We start from the raw sequence: 19,254 nt of genomic DNA on the forward strand, positions 1-19,254 counted from the left end.
GCACACGGACCGCCCCCGCCCCCGCGAGCTCTCCCGCCCAGCTTCCCCGCTTCTCTTTATTCCCCAGGAAGGAGGCGCGGCCTTAGACGGAGGCCCGCGGCCCGAGGCCTCCCCCCGAGCGGGGGCGACTCGGCCGCTTCGCCCCGGGATCCCCAATCTTGTGTGGGTTTCGGCCAATCGGTGAATGAATCCGTTGCTCCCCGCCTCTGAGGCCGGAGAGCCGAGGCGCGGGGAGGCGGCCCCTCCGGTGGGCACGGCCCGGCCCGGCCCGAGGAGCTGCCAGCCGCCCGCGGCCTCCCCCGCCCCCCCCCCCAGCGAGGCCGCTTTGCTCCGCCCCCGGGCCACGCCCCGGGCCACGCCCCCTGCCCGGCACCGCCTCCGCCTCACTGCGCACGCGTGGCCTGGCCGGCTTCTCCGGGCTGGAGCCGGGAACATGGCGGCTTCCGGGGGCCGCGTCTGTGCCGAGGCCGCGCCGCCGGGCGGGGAGGCCCGTGAGCTCCGGGACGGCGCGGCGCCCTCAGGCGCCCCCGTGGAGGTCCACCCCGCGGCCTGCGACTGCGTCGACCTCGGCGGCCCCAGCGACCCCGGAGGCCCCGCCGACCCCCCCTCCATCTCCACCCCCACCCCCTCCCTGCTCCCCTACAACTCCCGCCGCGTGGGGGACCCCGAAGACCTGGTGGAGCTCGCCCAGCAGGTGCAGAAGGTGAGACGGGGGGCTGGCCCGGGATGGAGGCAGTAGAGACCGGAGGCTTCCCGGGGAGGGGGCTCGGCGGGGCCCAGCCCCGGGCCGCTGCCGTGGCCGGGTCCAGCCCCCGGGCCGCTGCCGTGGCCGGGCCCAGGTGACACCGAGAGAGGCGCGGGTTCTGTCCGCACGGACAGCTGGACAGTGGGTAAAAGCACCCGATGCCCGCAGTGCTCAGCCTCGCACGGATTCATTTGAAGTGGAAACTTCACGAAACAGTGTTGCTTTTGCATTCATGTTTTATCAACACTGCCATATTTGACAAAAGTTATAAAAAATTGTTCCCATATTTTTCATCTGCCTTACAGAGAGCCTTAATGGTAGTAAGTACAGGTAACCAGTTTCCCCACCCGCACCTTTGATTTCTTTCTTTTTTTTATTCTTTTTGGCAAAGCAGCAGGGTTAAGTGACTTGCCCAAGGCTACACAGCTAGATAATTATTAAGTGTCTGAGGTCGGATTTGAACTCAGGGACTCCTGATTCCAGGGCCGGTGCTCTATCCACTGCACCACCTAGCCACCCACCAATTTATATTTGAACTAGTCCAATAACCTTCTGCCTCAAGGCCCCCCCACCCCTACTTTATAATCTATCTCCTTTGTGGCCAGTCTTTCTTATGCTCTATGCCTTTTCACTGTTAATATACCATTCCCGGAATGTTCCCTCTCTTCACCCCTGAGCCTTCACTCAGGCTTCTAAGACAGTTCAAAACCTACCTTCTACCGGAGACCTTTTTTAGGGATCCATTTTCCATTCTTTTCTTCCCCTCCCCCACTATGGTTTCTTTGGGGGAAGGTTGTTGTTGTTTTACCATTCTTTGTATCCCCCTTTCTTGGTACATCGTCTGGCATATATAGTAAGAAGTTAATAAATGCTTGTTAACTGCCTGTCTGACTGAAGAGATGTATGCATACATAAATGCGTACTTTTTTTTTTATCAGTTTCTTTATCATAAAAAGGCTTAGTCCTTTCTAGCCTTCAGTGAGTTTTCTTTTCTTTCATAGGCTGATGAATTCATCAAAGCAAATGCTACCAACAAGCTGATAATTATAGCTGAGCAGATCCAGCAATTGCAAGCACAGGCCAGGAAGGTAAAAAAATTGACAGCTCTATTCCCAGGGCTTGGAGACAGTCTTCTTAAATTTTTAAGTTTATTTTCCAGACCTAAGTTGATTACATAACTGCCACTCTGCTTGAGCAAACAAAGTGTCAGCCCTATAGTTCTGTCAGATCAATAGACAATGGAATGGGGGTGAGGTGGGGACAAATTGTGGAATAGTTCAACAGTTCAGGCTAGAGTCCAGTCCTATAGGACATTCTTCTCTGGCCTTAATCCAGTTGGGGAAGCTCTTAGGAAGAAGAAATATGACACAAAAGAGTGAAAATTTGTATTAATTTTTAGTAATCTAAGCCAGCAAAAATCTCAGTCAGTCCTGAACTATTTGGCCTTCAGCATTACAAAATAAAGCCTAACATGTTGTAACGTATTTTTCTAATTATGGGTAACTATTGAATTCTTCGTTAAGAGGGTCTCCCATATTAGAGCATTCTCTTACAGTTGGTTATATTTGCAAACAAACCAGTTAGAATATAAACATATAGGTTGTCATAGTTTATCTTTTTCAGGGCAAAGTAAGCATCATCTGTGGGGATAGGCAGGGAGACTTATTTGGATGAGATAGAGGATGAAAACATACACACATAAAACAAGACCAGTGAAGCCTAAGGGACTCTAAAAGACAGGATTGACAAAAAGGTAGTAACTGATTGAGAGAAAACTCAGGGTGTTGCTGTGTATTAAAAATAGTCTGGTTTTCATTTCTTCAAAACTGCTGAAGTGTTTCAGTTAGCTATTCAATGTTGTGGGAAAAGCCAGAAAACCATAACCTCCTTTAGATAGACAGATAGCTAAAGTTTTAACTGGATAGACTGTGTGTACAGATTCTCTCTGTTGTTTCATTCATTGTATTTTTTGGTACCCAGGTATTGGAAGAGGCTCAAAGAGATGCTGAACTGCACCATGTAGCTTGTAATATGGTGAAAAGACCTGGAAATATTTACTACCTCTATAAACGAGAGAATGGACAGCAATTCTTTTCCATCATTTCACCAAAGGTAAGAGGACTGTATTCTTTATCAGTGTGAGACAGGATCCTACTGAGCAAACAGCTAAGCCAAAGACCCTTTAAGAAATCTCTGTTAGGTCCACAAGAAGGCATTTATGGAGCTGCCAAAGGATACTTTTTGTGGTAGACTTTTTTTGGGAGGAGAGAGGTGAACCTAGATATATTCCTAGCAATAGTCTCTGCTTTCCAATGATCAAGTGGCTAAGTATAAAAAGGTTTTTCACAAGTAGGTTTTCTACAAAGTGAATAATCCATTAGCTGTGATTATGATTCCCCCCCCCCCCCCCCCCCTGCTTATGTGGTCCTTTTCTGCTTTTGCAGTTATTCAGGGGGAGGGGACACAATAGGATACTGAAAGAATCACAGTTCTTACACCGTCTATAAACATTAAACATAGATAAACTATGAGATCCAGTAACCATCAAATGGCCTTGGTATTGGGAAAGGAAAATATTAATTTTTTCTATAAATAAAACCTGGATGTAGAAGGAATTGGCAGCTAAATGAAATAATCATATGGTCATAGATATTGAGTTGAATGGGACCACAGAGACTGTCTAGTCTAGCCCCCCTCACTTTACAGTTGAGGAAACTCAGGTTCTGAGGAGAATGTGATTTACCCACAGTGACACAGGAATTTGATAAACAATCCTAATTTAGTATCTTCCATGTGAAAATGGACAGTAATGGAAGGTGATGAAAAATATATGCCTTGTGAGGAGGTCAAAGACTTGTAACGAGTACATGCCTATATCATGAATATTTTGTTTACAAGGAGAATTGGGTCACAAAGCTGACTAAAATCTTAGAATTTAAAACTGATTACATTTATCAGATTGAAAGTAATTTCGGTGGGTGTGGGGTGCAACTAGGTGGCAAAGTGGATAGAGTACTAGCCCTGGAGTCAGGAGGACCTAAGTTCAAATTTGGCCTCAGGCACTTAATAATTACCTAGCTGTGTGGCCTTGGGCAAACATTGCCTTGCAAACAAACAAACAAAAAATAACTAGGAGGAAAATTCCTTAGCAGCCTATCTGTGTCAGACTATTGACTTGTTAGAAACAAGGTCAAAATCAACAACAAATTAGAGATAAGTGGGGTTTTGGTGCAATTGAAGCAATTCTATCCTAACCTTTTTAGACATCTAATGATGATAAAACATGGGAAATAGACCAGACAGAGATAGAAACTTTATCACCATTTCCTAAAGAAATTTGACTAATGTAAATCAGTTGCCATAAAAGAACAAAAGAAACCTAGGAAAGACCTTGCTTAGCAAACCCTTGATCTTTCCAGGCAGATATGTTAGCCAAGGACAACACTAGTTTAGGACATAAACTCATTTGTAAAATTTTATTGAGAATTATGAGAAATGGTGAATTTCATCATTTCAAGAACAGCATGAAGCAGTGGAGGAAAAAACAAGTTTACAGAAAGCAAAAGATAACTTATCGTCAACCTACATTTGTACCCATCTATTGTCAAGAGATCTAGAGGAAGGTTCAAAGTTTAGCTTTATATATGCTTTATACATGTGTGCATATAGACATTTATTTGTGTGTATATTTGTAACTGTAATTTCAGTTTTATAACTCAATTGTTATTAATTTAGTTCATTCCATATTTCTTGAGCCATGCCTGACCCATCCTGGGGCATTCTTGAATTTTACTTTTTCCACGTTAAAGAGACAAATGCATGATTGTCATACCTTAGCATATAAGTATCAAACTTGGAGAACTCCCCAGGTAACTGAAGTTATAGTAGAAATAGTAGAAATCACAGCATGAAAATGTAATGGGATGGGTTTTTTAAAAATAGAAATGTATAGTATATTTATATGGCTTTTTTGCCTTTTCTAGGAATGGGGGGCAAGTTGTCCAAAAGAATTCCTTGGTGCCTACAAACTTCAGCATGATCTCTCCTGGACTCCATTTGACAACATCGCGAATAGAGATGCTGAAATCAGAGTCATGAACAAACTTTTGAGTCAGCAGATGGCCCTGCCCCAATGTACAGAGCCCAATTTCCAGGGTCTCACTTAGTGACCATGGACATTGCCAAATAGAATGTGGGCCTGGCTGTTCTTGTCTCCTTGGCTTCCCTACACCCTACTTTGTAGGAGTTGTGACAAGTGAGATATGATATGCACATATAAGTACCTTGGATGGAGACCCCCTGTACGAGTTGAAGTATATTTATCAACTCCATTTTGGGATCCATACTCCTTGCTTCATAGTCCCCAACTAAATATGAGCCAATAACCATTATTACACATTACAACTTGCACAGATAAGCAAAATCCATCTCCATAGCTGAGCTGGAGACTTTATAGGAAAGAGAAGAAATGTCACTTCCTTGAAAAGGTAGTAGATTACTGTTTATATAAAGAACAATCTGTTCTATCACCTCTTTTTAATTCAGGAAGTTTAGGAATGAACTAGGGTCAAGCAAGGGCCCAGCTCTTCTGTTTCTATAAATAATTCTACCCTATTACAGAGAATTTTAAGCTCAGTATTATCATCCAGGGTCTCAGGAATATGTGTTATGCAGGATGGTAATGTTGTTATCCAAACAACTGACTCTACCTTCTTCAAAGGGCTGTCTGGTCTGAATTTTCCTCATCTCCTCTAGCCCTTCTTATTTGTCTGGAAAACTGAAACAAGTGCAGAAGAGGAGTAGTGGTGGCCATTCCTTTAACTCCTCACCTTCAGTTCTTAATCAGTTTTATAGATTTAGAGCTGGAAGGGATCTTAAGAAGCCATTGAATCCAACCTTTTTCTTTTATAGATGAGGGGGGAGACAGATGTTAAGTGACTTGCCCAGGGTTTCTTAGCTGTGAAGTATCCTCCTTGAAGCCATACTGCTTCATGGATGAAGATAGTTGGAATTATGTTAGCCTGATTTGGGGGAAAGGTCCAGGGTTAAATGACTATTTCCAAATATGAAAGGGAGAGTTGAAAATACAATGGGAATGAGAACTTTGCAGTTCTGTTTGTATAGATTTATTTTGCTTTTTTCATAGAATTTAGAACATCTAGTCTGACTTTTCATTTCACAGATGATGAGCCTCCTAACCTTCTGTATCATGCTGTCATTGGATTGAAAGTTTGGAGGGACCTAAGAGATTATCTGATCCATCCTTATTTATTTATGAACTAAAGCTTATTCTTGTTAGGTGACCAATGTCACACCAGTAGCAAAGCCAGGATTCCAACCCAGTTCCCCTGACTTTAACAACAGGAATTCCTGAATTTGGGAGCCTATTGCCTTCATTATCTTTGGCCACATAGCAGTTATGTGGGTAATTCAGATAAACTTTAATATGCAGAAACCTAGTGGTGAAGTAGGATATTTTTCTGTAAATTACCCAGCTAATTGACCCAATGAATTGTTTTATTCAAACTTCTCCCCCCCCCCCCCCCCAGTTTTGCAAATGGGATTCTACTAGCTAAAAATCTCCTTGAGACCCTGATTCAATCCCTACAGGGGGTATAATAGGTGAACTTCAGTACCATCCTGTGTGATACAGTTTGCTTTGAAGAAACTAGGCTGTGATTAGCCACAGAGCTGCCACAACTTCTTGGAATAACAACTATAATTCTAAACCCATCTTGGAGTTAAGGGTCTTTCTCACTGAGCACTTTTGACCAATCACACGTGGTCAGCAAAGCCTAACAAATTCATCTGGGTTTTTGGTAAAATGAAAGTACACAAAGCAGAGTTTAGTCTGAAAGGAGCCAAGAGGGAAGCATGGGATAGGATGAAAACAGCAGAAAGTCAAAATGTTTGAGAATTGATGTTCTCATTCCTCAGTTCCCGCAGATAAGTCTTATGGCCCTAGCTAGGTATCTTACATAAACGTCAGTGATGGGGCTGCTGCTGGCATAATGCTGTGGCTACTGTTGACTCTAAGTCTAGAATCAGATGTGGTGGAAGGGCTTCAGAAAAAAATTCTGTACATCAGGCTCAGTTTCTGGGACCTCGGAGTGAAGGTAGATAGTTGGAAGGGGGAACTAAGTGCTGACCATGCTTAGAGTACTGCTGGGCTCTGGGATAGATACAGGGATTAGATGATGCCCTGTTCTAAATATAATTTATCAAGATGGGTAGGACATGACTAAAATAAGCATTACATCAAGTTTATTCCTATTACTGTTGGAAAGGAGGTAAATTCAGAAAAGAAAGATTAAGGGAGTAGGAAAATTTAGGATTGATAGACCCTTAGCCAGACTTGGGGGGGGGGGGTGAAAAACCTGCCAGCATTTAGCTACCAAGCCTGCTGATATAGAAATTCCTTTCACTAAAAGAAGAGGGAACCAATCTATAGGAGACTATCTGAGAAACCAAAACTGATAGGCCTCGGGTATCTCTATTTTTATATATCATAGCTGGGGCAGCTAGGTGGCAAAGTGAATAAAGCACCGACCCTGGAGTCAGGAGGATCTGAGTTCAAATCTCACCTCAGATAGTAATTGCCTCGTTGTGTGATCTTGGGCAAGTCACTTTTAACCCCATTGCCTTAAATAAAAATTTAATTTAGTCATAGGTAATACAACTGGAGACCCTAATGAAATAAATTTGATGTGTTACCCAGCCTTAGTGGGATGAGACTTGACTACAGCGTGGCTTTGGAAAGAGGGTGTACTTTATTCAGAAAGAATGTAATTATTCTAATAGGAATAACATTACATATAAAAAGGGGGGGGGGGATCTAGGAACCCAAGGATGGAAATGTGGCAGAACATTTTAGAGGGGGGAATCAGTAGAGGCCAAAACAAGCAATATGGTCATAAGTGAGTATTATGGACATGGGACAGAAAATGAGTTTGTCAATATTAAGTGCTGAGGAGACCAAAAAAAAAATGAAAAGAAAAAGTTGGTGCACACTCTCAAGGAGCTCACATTTTGATTGGGGCAGAGCATAAATAATAAGGTAAGTAAAAATGGGAGTGAATACAAGTGAATCTGAGAAGTGAAGTAAGGATTCCAAATATAGGAGAAAGCCAGTGTAACACTATGGATATGAGAAAATAGGGAAGGAAATGAACATTTTAAGGGCTTACTTTCATTTGGTTACAAGCATGTCATTTGATTATCACAACTCTGCAAAGTAGGCACTATTTTTATAATGGTCCTTACAGCTAAGGAAACTAAGGCAGAAGTTAAGTGACTTACCCAGGGTCCTATTGTTAGTACCTGTCTGAGGCTGGATTTTAATTTGAGTCTTCTTATTTCCAGACCTAGCCCTTCCTCTACAGAGCCCCCAGGCTCTGTAGATGTAGCATACCTGAAGAGAGAAAATGTAAGATGACCCCCTGGTAGGAATCCCTACTGCCCTGGTTTGTGAAGAATTTTGAAGTTATACCTGATGTTGGAGGTGTTTGAAGATGGTTTGTAATGGGAAAAATGAGACAGATGTCCAACCAGACTATTGCAGTAGTCCAGGAAAGAGGTGAGATGAGTGCCCAGTCTAGGATAGTGGGAAGTGGAGAAAAAAGATTAGGATGAGAGACTGGAATGGCACCAAGGTGGTGAGTGAGCAGTTATAAAAGCATCTATACAGCACTTGAAGGTTTGCAAAGTTTCTTACAAAATGCATTTTTATTTCACATTTCCCCTGGGAGCAGGTGCAATTATCCTCATTTTAAAGCTGAAACAGGAAGAAAGTGACTTGCCTACTAGTATGTCTGAGGCTGGATAATAACTCAAGTCTTGACTTCATATCCATGGTGCCATCCAGCTGAGTGGGAGGATGATGGTGCCCTTGAAAGTAATTTGTAATTTTTGAGAGCAATTGTGAGTTTTGTGGACATGTTGAATTTGAGATGCCTCTGGACCATCCAGTACATGTTATCCAGGAGAATTTTGGTGACTGATTGTAGTTCAGGAGAGTGATTAGAGTTGGATATATAGTTTGGGAATCATTTTGCATACAGATAATTTAAGGTAGCTGATGAGATCATTCAGATACTGTAGTGCAAAATGATAAGGCCCAGGACAGAACATTAGGGTAGGAGTAGGGGAGAACATTATATGGATGAAGAGTTAACAAGAGACAAAAAGAATGGGTCAATAGATGGAAGGACAATGAAAACTCAGAAGAGAGTATCCAAGAGAAGAAAGACATCAGTGTCAAATGTTGAAGAAAAGTCAAGAAAGATGATTTGGGAAAGGAGCCATTTGGCAGATCATTGGTACCTCTGGAGAGGGCAGTTGAAATTCATCTCATTGCTTGAATGATGCAAAGGTTTAGAAGAAACAGAAGAGAGGAGGTGGAGGCGACTAGTAGAGATGACTGAAAGATCTGCAGTTTACACACCTGTTTGGAAGGCACTTTGACTATGCAGATGTCTGCTGGAATTCTTTTTCTGCTGAAAGGAAAATAACTGATAAAAATACTTGTCTTATCGCTATTTTTAATTTTTTTTAAATTAAAAGATTTTATTTATTTTGAGTTTTACAATTTTCCCCCTAATCTTACTTCCCTCCCCCCCCGAAGGCAATTTGCCAGTCTTTACATTGTTTCCATGATATACATTGATCCAAATTGAGTGTGATGAGAGAGAAATCATATCCTTAAGGAAGAAACATAAAGTAAGCAAGATCAGAAAGTAAGATATCAGGTTTTTTTTTCCTAAATTTAAGGTAATAGTCCTTGGTCTTTGTTCAAACTCCATAGTTGTTTCTCTGGATACAGATACTATTCTTCATTGCAGACAGCTCCAAATTATCCCTGATTGTTGCACTGAGGGAATGAGTGAGTCCATCAAGGTTGATCATCGCCCCCATGCCGCTGCCAGGGTGTACAGTGCCTTTCTGGTTCTGCTCATCTCACTCAGCATCAGTCCATGCAAATCCCTCCAGGCTTCCCTGAATTCCTATCCCTCCTGGTTTCTAATAGAACAATAGTGTTCCATGACATACATATACCACAGCCATTCTAAGCCATACTAAGCCATTCCCCAATTGAAGGGCATTTATTTGATTTACAATTCTTTGCCACCACAAACAGGGCTGATATGAATATTTTTGTACAAGTGATGTTTTTACCATTTTTCATCATCTCTTCAGGGTATAGACCCAGTAGTGGTATTGCTGGATCAAAGGGTATGCATATTTTTGTTGCCCTTTGGGTGTAGTTCCAGATTTCTCTCCAGAAAGGTTAGATGAGTTCACAGCTCCATCAACAATGTAATAGTGTCCCAGATTTCTCACAACCCTTCCAACAATGATCATTATCCTTTCTGGTCATATTGGCCAGTCTGAGAGGTGTGAGGTGGTACCTCAGAGAAACTTTAATTTACATTTCTCTAATAAGTAATGATTTAGAGCAATTTTTCATATGATTATGGATTGCTTTGATCTCATTTGTAATTTGGCTTTGCATATTCTTTTTGACTTTGTCAATTGGGGAATAGCTTGTTTTTTTAAAATATGACTCAGTTCTCTGTATATTTTAGAAATGAGTCCTTTGTCAGAAACATTAGTTGTAAAGATTATTTCCCAGTTTACTTCATTTCTTTTGATCTTGGTTACAGTGGTTTTATCTGTGCAAAAGCTTTTTAATTTAATGTAATCAAAATCATCTAGTTTGTTTTTAGTGTTCCCCATCTCTTCCTTAGTCATGAACTGCTTCTCTTTCCATAAATCTGACAAGTAAATTAGTCCTTGATCTTCTAATTTGCTTATAGTATTGTCACTATTTTCATCCTATAAGATGAGGAGGAAGCCAAAGGGGAATTGGTATTCTGAACTTGATTCTGATCAATAAGGAAGAACATTGATTATTGAAATAGAAATGATGGCACCTTAGGAGCAAATGCTCATTATAGAGTTTAGGAAGTAGGTAGAATCTGTCACAGGCCCTAGACTTTGAGAGGGTAGATTACAAAGTATTCATAGAAAGGTAAGAAAGGATTCCATATAGTGAACAACTGAATAAGAAGATGGCATTTGAAAACTATATTTGGGTCTCTGAACACAGCTTAAAGTGTAGGAATAATGGGTCCATAGCCAGATAGGCAATTAGTATTTGTTAAAAGCTATGTGACAGTCACTATTGAATATTAGGGACAGAAAGCAAAAACAGTACTTACCCTCAAGGAGCTCGCCTTCTAAACAGAAGAGAAAGCATTTTAATTTCTTTATTTGAAAACTGTTTACTCATATCCTTTGACCATTTATCAATTGAGGAATGACTTGTTACCTTATAAATTTGATAAAATGAGACATTTCTCAGAACTCCTAGTTGTAAAGATGTTTCCCAGCTTTCTGCTTTCCTTCTAATTTTGGCAGCATTGACTTTATTAGTGCAAAGCCTTTTTTAGTTTAATATAGTCAGAATCATTCATTTTGTATTTTATAATGTACTCTATTTCTTCTTTGGTCATAAATTTGTCCCCTTTCTATAGATCTGATAGATAGGTAGATCTGATGGATACCCTTTTTGACCTTATTTTGGTATAGGGTATAAGATACTGGGTCTATGCCTAGTTTTCTGCCATGCTGTTTTCCAGTTTTCCCAACAATTTTTGTCAAATAATGATTTCTTATCCCCGAAGCTAATGTCTTTGTGTTTACCAAACAGTAGATTACTGCAGTCATTTACTTCTTTTGAACCTATCCTAATCAACTAATCCATTGTTCTAATTCTTAAACAGTACCAGACAGTTTTGATGACTGCCACTTTATAGTATAGTTTTAGGTCTGGTAGAGTTAGGCCACCTTCCTTTACATTTTTTTTCCCATCAGTTCCCTTGCTATTCTTGACCTTTTCTTGCTCCAGATGAATTTTATTACTGTTATTTCTAGCTCAGTAAAAATGGATTTTTGGTAGTTTGGTACTGAATAAGTAATTTAATTTGGGTAGTTTTATCAGCTCTTGAGAGCAGTAATGTTGGGGGGAGCTCTAGATTTGGAGATAAAGGACCTGGGTTCGAATCTCAGTTCTAGTATCCCTGTGTGATATTGGGCAAATCCCTTCCCTTCCTCTGGTTCCTGTTTGCTCCTCTGTAAGATGAGGAACTTGAACTTGTGGACTAATAAGGTCCTTTCCAACTCTAATTCTTATGATTTTGATCAATGTTTTCATTCACACTATGCTCTGTACTTATTCTTTCACTGATGTCCACCATTTCTGGTGCCTCTTCCTGGCTTGGAGATGACCTTGCCTTCTCAAAAATTTTGTAAAGGGATGGAAGGCCATTCCAGCAGTGGGCTGGCTAGCTGTTGGCCAAAGATCAGCTTATCTAAGTGAGGAGATCTTCATGGTGACAGAGCTGGCTGCCCAGTGATTTTTTTTTTTTGTGGCTATAGAAATTCATATAAATCAGTACTATGAATAGAGGCTAAGAACTCTGTAGTTGAAGGAAGCCCTCTCCCCAGTGAAGTCACCGATCTCTGAAGTATTGAAAAAATAGTAAATATTTGTCAGAATTAAAACATGTCAGGTCCTGAGGGCAATGGAGGGATAAAGTATAAAGAAGATATGTTCCTTTTCCTTGTGGAATCCCAAAGGGGAAAAGACACAAACAAGTAATTATAATTCACAGTATCACATGAATTAAAACATGGTGAAATGTTTGTTACTAGGAAAAAAAACCTTACCTAGTGGGGGTGGGGGTAGGATATGGTTTCATGAAAGTGGAACCTTTTGAGTTGGGCTTTAAAGAATGAGATTGGAATTCAGATGAAGAAAGGGAAGGCATCTATCTACAGGAAATCACATGAACAAAAGAACAAAAGTGGGAAATTGTGAGTTGTCTTCATAAAATTATAATTAGAGCTTAGTATAGCTATTATTTCACAGGTTCAAGTTGTCAAGTCAACAAATACATGTACTTTCCTTGGACCAGACATTATTTCTAAAAGCCCGTGTACAAAGAAAGATGAAAAGTACCAAGAGGATGGTGGCAGAGAATAGTCATTTGACTGATATATATGTTGTGAAAGGAGATAACAGGGAGACTATAAAGATGATGGAATGCCTTAAATGCTAAGTGCTAGGATTTGAACTTTATTCATTAGGTAATAGGAATCAATTGAAATTTTTTCAACTGTGGATCAGTATGCCTATATCATATAAGAGAAAGATTGGCCCTCCTATGTGTGAACTATGGATTGGATCAGGAGCCTTGATGAGATGTTATCACAATAGTTCAATAGTTCAGGTAGGTTATAATGAGGGTTTGTCCTAGGGTGATGGCAATGGGAAGAGAGAAGTCATTTAATTTACAGAGGTTTAACATTTTAGATAGCAAAGTCGAGATTCTAAATCTTGACAGGCTAGAGCCACTGGGCTCTATATTAAATTGAATAAGCATAAAAATATTTACATGGTTTAAAAAGTCAACTTCGGGGCAGCTAGGTGGCACAGTGGATAGAGGACTGGCCCTGGAGTCAGGAGGACCTGAGTACATATCTGACCTCAGACACTTAATAATTACCTAGCTGTGTGGCCTTGGACAAGTCACTTAACCCCATTGCCTTGCAAAAACAAAATCACAAAAAAAAGTCAACTTCAGAAGTATACAATGAGAGGCAAAGTTAGCAGCTCATCTGAAAAAGATATTGGGATTTTCATTGACTGCAAGCTCAATAGAGTCAACAATATGGTAGCCAAAGGGCATTAATTCAATCTTGGGTTCCATACAGATAGGCACAGTAAGGCATTGACTAAGGAGGGACTGGTAGTTTAGTCTGAAAAAGAGACTTTGGGGAGGAGAGGCTTAACATCATATTCTATCAGGACCAGTTGAAGGATGTTTAGTCTGGAAAAGAGAATACTGCATAGGGAAAAGATCACTGTTTTCAAGAATTTGAGAGGCTGTTATATCAAAGTTGTATTAGATTTGTTCTGACTCATCCTAAGGGTAAATCTAAGCAGATGGAAGGAGGTTACAAAGAGGCATATTTAGGATTGATTAGAAGAGAATATCCTATCAGAGCTGTCCCAGAGTGGAATGATGGGTTCCCCTTAAAAGTAGGTCACTAAGCAGAGCCTGGATAACTCCCTATTGTTCATATCATGGATCTGAACTCAGATCCTCCTGACTCTAGGACCAATGCTCTATCTATTGTGCCACTTAGCTGCTCCTGTTCACATCATGGAAATGACATTCCAATTCAGAGCAGGTTGGACTAAAAGGCCTCTAATATCCCTTATAGCTCTGAGATTCTGTCATCCAATTGTCCTCCAAGGAGCAATTGTCCAATTCTACTTAAAGACTTCCACTGAAGAGGAACTGCTCTAAGACTTCTGAGAGCAGCTCTTGTTGAGTAGCTCAACTGTTTGGCTTACGACCAGCTAAATTCTGCCACTTTACAACTTCCATTCATGGATCCCAGTTCTGATCCCTAGGTTGACCACAACCTATTTTTCCTGGGTTTGAACCTCTTGACCATTCTTCCCTTTTTCCCCTGGGAGCCCTTCAAATAATTGAATACTTTAGTCTTGTACTTAAGTAATCTCTTGTCCAATATAAATTCATAGATTGATAGTATTTAGAGTTGGAAGAGGTCTTAAAGATCATCTAGTGTAACCCCCCCTCATTTTTTTTCAAAACAAAAGTCTACATTTCCTCCTGCCTTCTCTTATACACATTGAAAAAGACAACAAAACAAAACAAACACTTGAAGGAAAAATGCATAGTCAAACAAAATAAATTCCTGCATTGACCATGTCCAAAATCATCTATCTCAATCTATGCCTTGAGTCTATCACCTCTCTCCTTATTAGGAGATGAACAGCATGCTTCATCATGAGTCCTCTGGACTCATGGTTGGACTTTGCTCTGATCACAGTTCTTTAGTCTTTCAAAGTTGCTTGTATTTACAATGTTGTTTTTACTGTATACATTGTTCTCCTGGTTTTACTTACTTCACTCTGTATTAGTGCGGTGTTTTAGTCTTCCCAGGTTTCTCCATCAGTTCTTAAAGCACAATAGGATCCAATTATATTCATATATCATAATTTGTTCAACCATGCCCCAGTGGATGAGCATCCACTTAGTTTACATTTCTTTGCCACCACAAATAGAGCTGTATATATTTTGTACAGAGGGAACCCCTTCATTTTGCAGAGGAGACACTGAAAGTCTGGAAAGTTAAATGGCAAGGATTGGACCCTGATCCTGACTCATATCATTTACAACAAATGTGACCTTGGGCATCACCTTTCTGGGCTTTAGTTCCTAATCTGCAAAATGTGAGTGTTTTCCTAGAAGACCTCTAAGGTCCCTTCCAGCTCTGAATTGTGGACATGTGAATTTTATACATATATATATGTATGTTTTAATCTAATTAATAAATATGTCATATATGTTTTAAACATTTCTTATTAAAATCTGCTTCTCTGTCTCTAATAACAATTATAAATCTGAATGTGAGGATGTCAACTCTGTAAGTGAAAATGTCAGCTTCCTTCTGAGAAAACAAGAAGCTTGCTGCTAATAGTACCTATAAGTTCCTTCGTTGTATCAACAGTCACAAGATGGCACAGATATCTCAGAAAGGGAGAAATTCCATATTTTATGTGTCTAAAATATATCTGATAAAGTATAAATATCCTGAGTCAGGACAAGGGACTCCCTTCTGCTAATGGAATCCCTGTCCTTGGAGAAGACCATAATGTATATTATGACCTCTTTATGAAAGAATATGTAATTTCATTGGCTACCACCAAAACAATTTGTGGTTCTCTGTCTAATTCTATAAAATATTCTCCTAACTTCTAACTTTTAAGCCTTCCCATGGGTGTTTCACAAACTTTAGAGAATAATAAACACTTAATGTTTCACCTAATATCTGTCTTATTTAAGGTCAAACTCTATGAGGTTTAACAGAATCTATGTTCCTATGATGCTTTTTTTTTTGTTTGTTTGTTTTTGTAAGGCAAATAGGGTTAAGTGGCTTGCCCAAGGTCACACAGCTAGGTAATTATTAAGTGTATGAGGTCGGATTTGAACCCAGGTACTCCTGACTCCAGGGCCAGTGCTTTGTCCACTAGGACACCTAGCCGCCCCCTCCTATGATGCTTTTTACTACCAATGTGACCCTAGGCAAGTTACTGAACTTCTCTTGACCTATAAAATGAGGAATGCTAGATAGTACCTAAAGTTCCTTCCATCATATGGTTTTCTGAATCCCAGTTCACTTGCACAATTGCATTGTTTCTTGTCCTCCCTCTTCTCCCCCCCCCCCCCCCAAATGCCTTTGAGTATGCTTCAGTGAAGTAGGGGAACTCTAGGCAGAGAGAAAGATTGTAATCTTTCCTCTTTTTCTGTATTGAGACAACTGTTATAATTCTTTTCCTTTTTTGTATTGTCACAATACTTTCCTTAAAAGCAAACCCCTGTAAGTGAAGAATGTACTTAGCAAATGGAATTGTTAAAACAGCTAATCTTTTGAAATTGTTAATCCCTATTTTGACTCTGTACTAGTCTGCTGTAATCCTATCTAAACTGGTGTCTACAAGAGATCTCACCAGGCTCTCCTAGTTATATATATCATAAATTCCTCAATATTACCTTGTGTTAACAAAGACCCTGACTCCCAAGTAAGCTGATGACTTTAGCTAAGGTGCTATATATTTTTTTCTTTTGATGACAATGGGGTTAAGTGACTTGCCTAAGGTCACACAGCTAAGTATTAAATGTCTTCCTCCTGACTCCAGGGCTGGTGCTCTATCTTAGCTGCCTAATTTGAGGTTAAACTATAATTTTTAATTCCTCTATATACGCACAAGAACACAACCTTATGTCATACATTAAACTACTTTTAATCTTTCCCTGGTACCACCTTATCCCTGCCCCTATCTCCTCCCCGTCCCAACCCTAACTCCTCCCAGTTCCACCCACAACCCCTCCCAGTTCTGCCTTAACTTTTCCCAGTCCTGCCCATAACTCCTCTCAGTTCTGCTCCTAATGCCACCTAAATATGCACTGAATGGACATTGCCCCAGTCAAACTGAGATCTGGGAAAGACCTTAGTTTTAAAAAGCCAAGGTCTCCCACTTCATCTGAGGCCATCTTCAGATTTATTTAGAGCCACTTGACTCCAGAGGAGAGAGTGAGGCTGGTGACTTTGCACAATGGTCCCTCACTTAAATCCAATTCAGTTGCATTCATGGTATCACCTTCCTGATGTCAGGGTCCTCTTGGAGAATGAAGGACAATCACCATGATGCCCTGCTACCTAACAGGATTATTATGAGGAAAACATTTTCTAACCTTGTCTTCTGAGATTAAAAAAAATTATTATGATATCCTCTCATTCCTACAGGTATAAATATATATATATATATATATATATGTATGTATATATGTATATATATATGGGAGGAAGGAGTACAAAGGATGAAATGTGGTCCCTTAGAAGGGCTTAGTAAGGTTTTGAGTAATAACTCCTGATTCTGATTCCTTCAGGGCTCTGAAGTCAATGTGCCCCCAGAGACACTGAATCAAATGTAAAACTCTGTCTCCTCTTTATTCCATCCTCTGTTCTTCCTTCTACTTCTATCCTCTAATCTCCAGGGATATCAGCTTCTAGACTCCATTTATATATATAAAAGGTCTTCTTTTCTTCCTTTCCCTATTAGGAGGATAGTGCAACTACTGTAATCCCTATTTTATGTATAAGGAAACATTTCAGAAAGATTGGGTTATGGGGGTGGCTAGGTGGCATAGTGAATAAAGCACCAGCCCTGGAGTCAGGAGTACCTGGGTTCAAATCTGGTCTCAGACACTTAATAATTACCTAGCTGTGTGGCCTTGGGCAAGCCACTTAACCCCTAAAAAAAAGAAAGATTGGGTTATTCCCCTAGAGGAATATCACTCTGAACCCAAATTTAAACCTACACTAAAAAGTGTTCCATAAGCCACCCTATGCCAATGAGAAAGGGTTAGATGACTTGCTCTAGGAGACACTGCCTTTTAACAAGCAGCCTTTTGGAGACAGTGTCTGCCTGGTTCCAGTTCCTCATTGCCCTGTAGAACTTGGGCCTTTGCAGAATGTTTACAAAATTGGAGCAATTGATATAAACACTGAACTTGGAATCAAGAGGTTTGGATTCTAAATTTGGTGCGCCCCATTTTTCTCATCTCCAGCCCAAAGGAGAGCATTTGTGACAGTAGTCTAGAAAATGGGAATAGGGAGTTGTCCTTTAAAAGAAAGTAAGAGAGAGGGAAGTAAGATGGGGGGGGGGAATGTAAAACTCAAATAATATCTTTAATAAAAATTAATTAAAAAAAAGAAAGATGGGAGAATTACTTACAATCCATAAGATTGTGTAGAATTTACATCTTAAGTTACATAATGCCTAGAGAAATACTTTGCAGCCAAAAGCAGTTCACTTGTGACTCCTGTGGGTTGTGGTATAATTAACTAGTGACCCCATGAGCCTGGGAAATGAGGATCCTATTTATACTGTCGGGACCACGGGGAAAATACTTGAGTACATCAGTCAAGGTTTCATTTTTCCTTTCTTCCCAGGCTCCCCACTCTTGTCAAGCCTATTGCCTTTCTTATCCTATTGAGCAGGGGCCAAGGAGATGACACTGCTGACTTCACCTCTTTTGGCCTTGACACCACCCAGCTTCTGATGGTGGATGGATGCCTGAGAATAGTGCTTGCCCTCTTTTATGAACAAGCTGTCTTCCTTCACTTGTGTTTCTATTCAACTAGTGAACATGGTCAAGGGGAGCCAGAGAACTAAGCAAGAGATAAAGGAGTCTTGGAGCTTCAAGTCCCCTAAATTAGAGCCCAAATATATGCCAAGTATGGTCCAAATGCAGTAACATGTTGTGGTAGGGAAAAATGCTAAGTTTTGCATGAGTTTAAAAATTTAATTGCAAATACTCAGGATGGAGGAGATGAAGCTAGACAAAGTTCATGGAAAAAAATTGGGGGGAATCAATTGTATGACAGAAAAAATGAACACAAGCTTAGACTGCATTGAGAATCAAAGTGTCCAGAAGTGTCCAGAAGAAGTGACAGTCCTCCTGACCTCTGCCCTGGCCACATCTGGAATATTGTGTTTAATTTGGGCAACACTTTTAGAGGAAAAAACCCTGACAAGCTATAAAAGGTGCAGAGGTGGTTATGGCTGAAGGGACTCAAAACCATGCCCTGTAATGATCAATGGAAGAAACAGAGACTGGAGAAGAGAGGACTTAAACATAATTGTTGTCTTCAAGCATTTGAAGTGCTATCACTTGAAAGAGGGATTGAACTCATTTTGTTGTCATTCATTCATCTTTTTTAGTCATATACAACTCAGTGTTACATCATTTGGAGTTTTCTTGGCAAAGTCACTGGAGTGGTTTGCCATTTCCTTCTCCAAATCATTTTTACAGATGAAGAAACTGAATCAAACAGGGCTAAATGAT

General features: G+C 40.4%; 1 protein-coding gene across 1 annotated transcript; it reads left to right on the forward strand.

Annotated features, from left to right (window-relative positions):
• Positions 1-68: 68 nt before the first annotated feature.
• C1H1orf50 (chromosome 1 C1orf50 homolog) lies at positions 69-4,948 on the forward strand. The gene is made up of 4 exons (XM_074217816.1): positions 69-703; positions 1,747-1,833; positions 2,726-2,857; positions 4,729-4,948. Exons 1-4 carry the CDS (start codon positions 185-187, stop codon positions 4,909-4,911), a joined length of 921 nt encoding a protein of 306 aa, XP_074073917.1. The 5' UTR covers positions 69-184; the 3' UTR covers positions 4,912-4,948.
• The last annotated feature ends 14,306 nt before the right edge of the window (positions 4,949-19,254 follow it).

The sequence above is a fragment of the Macrotis lagotis genome, chromosome 1 (genome assembly GCF_037893015.1).
Source record: "Macrotis lagotis isolate mMagLag1 chromosome 1, bilby.v1.9.chrom.fasta, whole genome shotgun sequence".
Lineage (NCBI taxonomy): Eukaryota > Metazoa > Chordata > Mammalia > Peramelemorphia > Peramelidae > Macrotis > Macrotis lagotis.

Bases quoted from the DNA above. Each gene is read 5' to 3' on its own strand.
- C1H1orf50 (XM_074217816.1), top strand. From the start codon at position 185: ATGAATCCGTTGCTCCCCGCCTCTGAGGCCGGAGAGCCGAGGCGCGGG. The intron at 704-1,746 runs GTGAGACGGGGG...TTTCTTTCATAG, and splicing joins TCGCCCAGCAGGTGCAGAAG to GCTGATGAATTCATCAAAGC. The intron at 2,858-4,728 runs GTAAGAGGACTG...TGCCTTTTCTAG, and splicing joins TTTCCATCATTTCACCAAAG to GAATGGGGGGCAAGTTGTCC.